Below are 4,603 nucleotides of genomic sequence, written 5' to 3'. Positions count from 1 at the left end.
TTGTGGATAAGAACATTGACCATCTCCCACACAGTGTGCCTACTATATGGCTAGTGGGGCTAAAGGCACTAATCTAATTGTTGAAGAGGTCAATGCAATGGTGCTTTCGCAAGCTATAACTTACAGAGTAAGACATTGGGAAGGAGAAACAAACTCCTATGAGCTTAATTCAAACATAAATTCCTAGAGAAGAGACAAACACATTCACAAATGATATGACACAAGATGGCCGTTGCACAAGATACAGAACAGGCATTTCAGAAGAAGCAAGAAAGCACTAGATATTAATACACAAGTTACACAAGTGCAAGTGCTTCAATCTTCCAAACATGAGGCTTTCACCATTGAGATGTTTGGAGAAGGTTCTCATGTGGGAAGTTATGATGTGCACATAAAAATGCATCTATCATACTCATGTCCAGATTTTTTAGGAAGGATCAAAAAGCAAAAACCCTAGCACTTGTACTTTGTGTACATGATAGTCATGGGATTGAGCTAAAATAAAAATATGTTTACCCACCAACCAATTATGACAGAAAGAGAGTAACCAAATGTCTACGCAGAGAAGGAACTAACCCTAAATTAGTTTAGTAGACAACTCATGTTCCAAGTTTAACTTTAGAGATGTATGGAATGTGCAAGAATGTTATGGGGTATCATTTTATTGGAATATTTTTATTTTGCTTTTGATTGGGATGTAATGGTTCATGATGTAATGGTTCATGGAATTAGTGCAAGAGTGTTTTGGGCTATCATTTTAATGAAATACTTTTATTCACAGCTTTTGAGTGAAAAGAATAATGAACATACTCATGTGATGAGAGAGAGAGAGAGAGAGAGAGAGAGAGAGAGAGAGAGAGAGAGAAAGAGAGAGATTCTTATAACATGGTCTACATATATACACATATATATATATATATATATATGCTAGAGAGTATTGTATTGGTGAAATGCATTGTGTAATGGTTCATTGAATTAGTGCAAGAGTGTTTTAGGCTGTCATTTTAATTGAATACTTTTATTCATCTTCTGAGTGAAAAGAATAATGAACCTACTCATGTGAAGAGAAAGAGAGAGAAATTCCTATAACATGGCTATATATCTGACATGAGTTAGAGAGAGAGGGAGAGAGAGATATATATATAAATGCTAGAGAGTATTATATTGGTGAAATGCATTGTGTTAGTGAAATGCATTGTGTAATGGTTCATGGAATTAGTGCAAGATTATTTTAGGCTATCATTTTAATGGAATGATTTTATTCTGTTTTTGAGTGAAAAGAATAATGAACATACTCATGTGATGATATATATATATATATATATATATATATAGAGAGAGAGAGAGAGAGAGAGAGAGAGAGAGAGAGAGAGAGAGAGAGAGAGAGAGAGAGAGAAATGCTAGAGAGAGATGCTTAGAGAGAGTGACGAATAGAGATGCTAGTAAGAGTATAAAGAAAGAGAGGTAGATGTCACACACATATAGCCAAAAAAAAACCTCCCCTTATTTTAAAAACGCTGGCCATTTTTTGAAAACTGCTCACCCGGAATTACTTGCCAAAATAAATCCCCCCATTAACAAACTTCTCAAATCTCCCTAAAACAAAATGTTCTACTCGATCACGAGGCTCAACAACAAGAAGGGGAAAACGCTAACTCGTTTTGGGTTTAATAGGAGTTGCCACTATAATTCTAAATGAAAGAGCAGAGACAGAGACACCAAAAGCATGTATGATCAATCTATAAAGCAACATTAATAACATATTTAGCCCATAAAAAATAAGATTGTGTATTAAGTGAATTGTGTGGTCGACAAGGGGATACAACTACTTCAATCAAGGAGTGTAACTTGCTTGTAAGGTTATCATCACTATGGGCTTGACTAAAGCCTTTCCATTGGTCACTTCTTTTCCAAAAGAGAATGATTTTATAGCCTTTTTGTACATGTTTGTACATTTTGGCAAATTAGCATATTAAAAGAGCTCTTATGTTTATTCCAATAAGAGTGCTTTTGCATACCAGTAAGCTAGGTACTAGATGACTTTTAGAGCCACCTTGTTTCCTCTTAAAGAACATTATATAAACATAGCAAAATATCACAACTATGTTGACTCACTAGAAGGTGGGAATAGGTGAGCCACCTAGAAAGTTCCGAAGTGCCACATCAAAAGCATCATGGATGGTGATGCGAGAGTGGTTGTTGCTAGGTAGGGCATACACTATTTGAGGGAGCATATGAACGACTGCTTCTTGCATGCGACGAAGTTTTCGAGTATCGTTGGCGATGCGTGCCAACGAGGCAATGACGTCGATTTTGCCGTGAGCCACGTCATCACCGTCGAAGAAGACGGAGTAGAGGCTACCATTTTGGGGCAAGTGCCATGTGTACTGGGTGTAGGCGGAGGACTCCGAGAACAAGACGGGGATGCAACCGGCTAGCAAGCTATCAAACAAACCTTTTCTTGTGGGGCTATCGCCAGGTGGCTGGAGGCAAAAAGTGGAGCTTCGGAAGAGGGCGGTCACATGCTCGGGGCTTCTGGTGCAATCGATGGTGTCCGCGATGCCGTATTCGTTACACTGGACCTCCCGGCACGTGCCGGTTTCCGCCCCGTCACATTGACGGGCCAGCTCTGCCCTCAGTAGCTTTGACGAAGCAGTGCCCCTGGACGTTGACCCTATGAAGCTGCACAGCCACTCACGCTTGGGTCCATTTCTCAGCTTGTCCTGTAAACCCCACATGCAAAGCAACACCAGTTTTGCATTAAACATTGCACTATTCATATCTGCAAATCCTTAATTATAACTACATTAAGTAATGATATTTACTAATCCTTGAAAAATTGCAAGGATGTGTGTATATGCATGTATGTGTATGTATATATAGAAGCATGTATATGCATGTATGTGTTAATATACTCAGAATTATGTAAATTAAGCTCAGCAATGAATCCTATGCAGCATTAAGGTCAGAATTATGTAAATCAATAACATTAAGCTCATTACTATGCAGCACTTAAGGACTGCCTTCCCAAATCTGTAAATATACAAAGTGGGAAGCACACCATTTGGATCAATTATGTGAATGAAGCAAAGTGATAAACAAAACAGTTGCAAGAAATAATTTACCTGCCAGAGCTTCAAATCTTGATAAGAGGATGGATGAAAGGAGGTAGGGTAAGGTATGGCAATCTCATCATGGGTCCATGTCTTCCTTTCAATCAAGAGCTTGGTCACACTGAAAAATTCAGGCTGTGAGAGGAGGGCACTCCCCCACCCATGTAAGGAGTCTTCATTTCTGCTAAAATCCCAAGAGATCCTCCCAAGAGCCATGAAGTGCTTTTTCTGACCCTTGAATTTGGTCCAGGCTGGGTTCCCACTTAGCCAGCCCAAGAGCCGTTGGACGAGGCGGTCGCGGATGTGCAAGTGTGGAGAGAAGAGTGTGAAGGCAGTGTCCAAGGCAGCATAGTAGGGTATGTAGAAAGCATTGGCCAATTGAGGGTCCTGTGTGAGGCATGAGTACTCTTTTAGCCTTTCATGGAAAAGGAGCTCTAGTGAGAATTGCTCAGTTCTATACCATGCATGGGGTGGCTCCAAAACCATATTAAAATTTGTACCATTCAATAAGGTCCTGGGAACATTAGGACCAAAGCCATTGTTATCTAAGTTCCCACATAAAGGCAACCAATTCTTTGTAAGCCTTCCACACTTGTCCACCAAGTCTTCATTGAACTCAGAAGGCAGCTTGTAGACATACACATATTTGCCCCTGCATCTGTGGTCATCATCACGTGGGCGGCCGCCCAGCTCTAGCTGAGTAGCATGCAGGTTCGATGGCTGGGCCCTATGTGAAAGCAGGAATGCGTTCTGGGGAAGATCCCGGTTCTGCTGCAGACCAAGGCTACTGTAGCGTTTGCTGGCATAGATTAAGCTAAATACAGAAAACTCTAGAGCAATTATGATCAGGACGACCGTTGATGAGGAGGAGATCCACCACTGATCCCTGCGCTTTCTTTCTAGCCCAGAGTAGTGCTGCAACTGCAGCGCTTTGGGCTGCATGAGGCCTCAAGCTCTGTAAGTAAGCAAAAAGATGAAGATGATTGTGGAGCAGACGGAGAAGATGATTATGGAATCTAAGGTTTGGTAGCAATAAAATCACGGCATGCTGTAGGAGGACAGGTTACTGCAATCAAAAAAAGCTTAATTAGCGAAAGCGAAGCATAGAAAAGCTTGACTACTAGATGGCAACACAAGTAACATCAGATGATAATAATACAGCGGATTGATTCGTTACAGAAATATGGAGCCCAAAAGAAAAAGAGAAAAAAGGTGGCTCGATAGTCAATCGACTGGTGGGGAGATGACGTTGCATGGCGAGCTAGTCGAGTTAAGACGCAAGAAAAAACACTTGTCTGTCAGTTCATAACCTTAGTTGTGGCCATTTCAGAGAAGGCCTTTGACTCGGTCTTTGACGTAGTTAAGTATGGTTCCGCCCAAAACAACAGGTTTGATTCGGTCTACAAACACCAAAGTGTTGAACCAGTGTCAGAAAAAAAGTGTAATTCTCACGGCTCACATTGAAAAAAACCGCTTTTAGCTTTCTAATT

General features: G+C 40.7%; 1 protein-coding gene across 1 annotated transcript; it reads right to left on the bottom strand.

Annotated features, from left to right (window-relative positions):
• Positions 1-1,906: 1,906 nt before the first annotated feature.
• Positions 1,907-4,219, bottom strand: LOC147626588 (putative xyloglucan galactosyltransferase GT15). Its single transcript, XM_086816641.1, has 2 exons — positions 3,126-4,219; positions 1,907-2,723 (listed from the first exon to the last, which is right to left on the bottom strand). The coding sequence occupies exons 1-2, from the start codon at positions 4,053-4,055 to the stop codon at positions 2,115-2,117; spliced, it is 1,539 nt and encodes a 512-aa protein (XP_086672767.1). The 5' UTR covers positions 4,056-4,219; the 3' UTR covers positions 1,907-2,114.
• Positions 4,220-4,603: the final 384 nt, after the last annotated feature.

The sequence above is a fragment of the Cibotium barometz genome, chromosome 22, assembly GCF_041138505.1.
Source record: "Cibotium barometz isolate CiBa-2024 chromosome 22, ASM4113850v1, whole genome shotgun sequence".
Taxonomy (NCBI): Eukaryota; Viridiplantae; Streptophyta; class Polypodiopsida; order Cyatheales; family Cibotiaceae; genus Cibotium; species Cibotium barometz.
The sequence above is the reverse complement of the archived record's forward strand: the minus strand, read 5'-3'. Positions and strand labels throughout refer to the sequence as shown.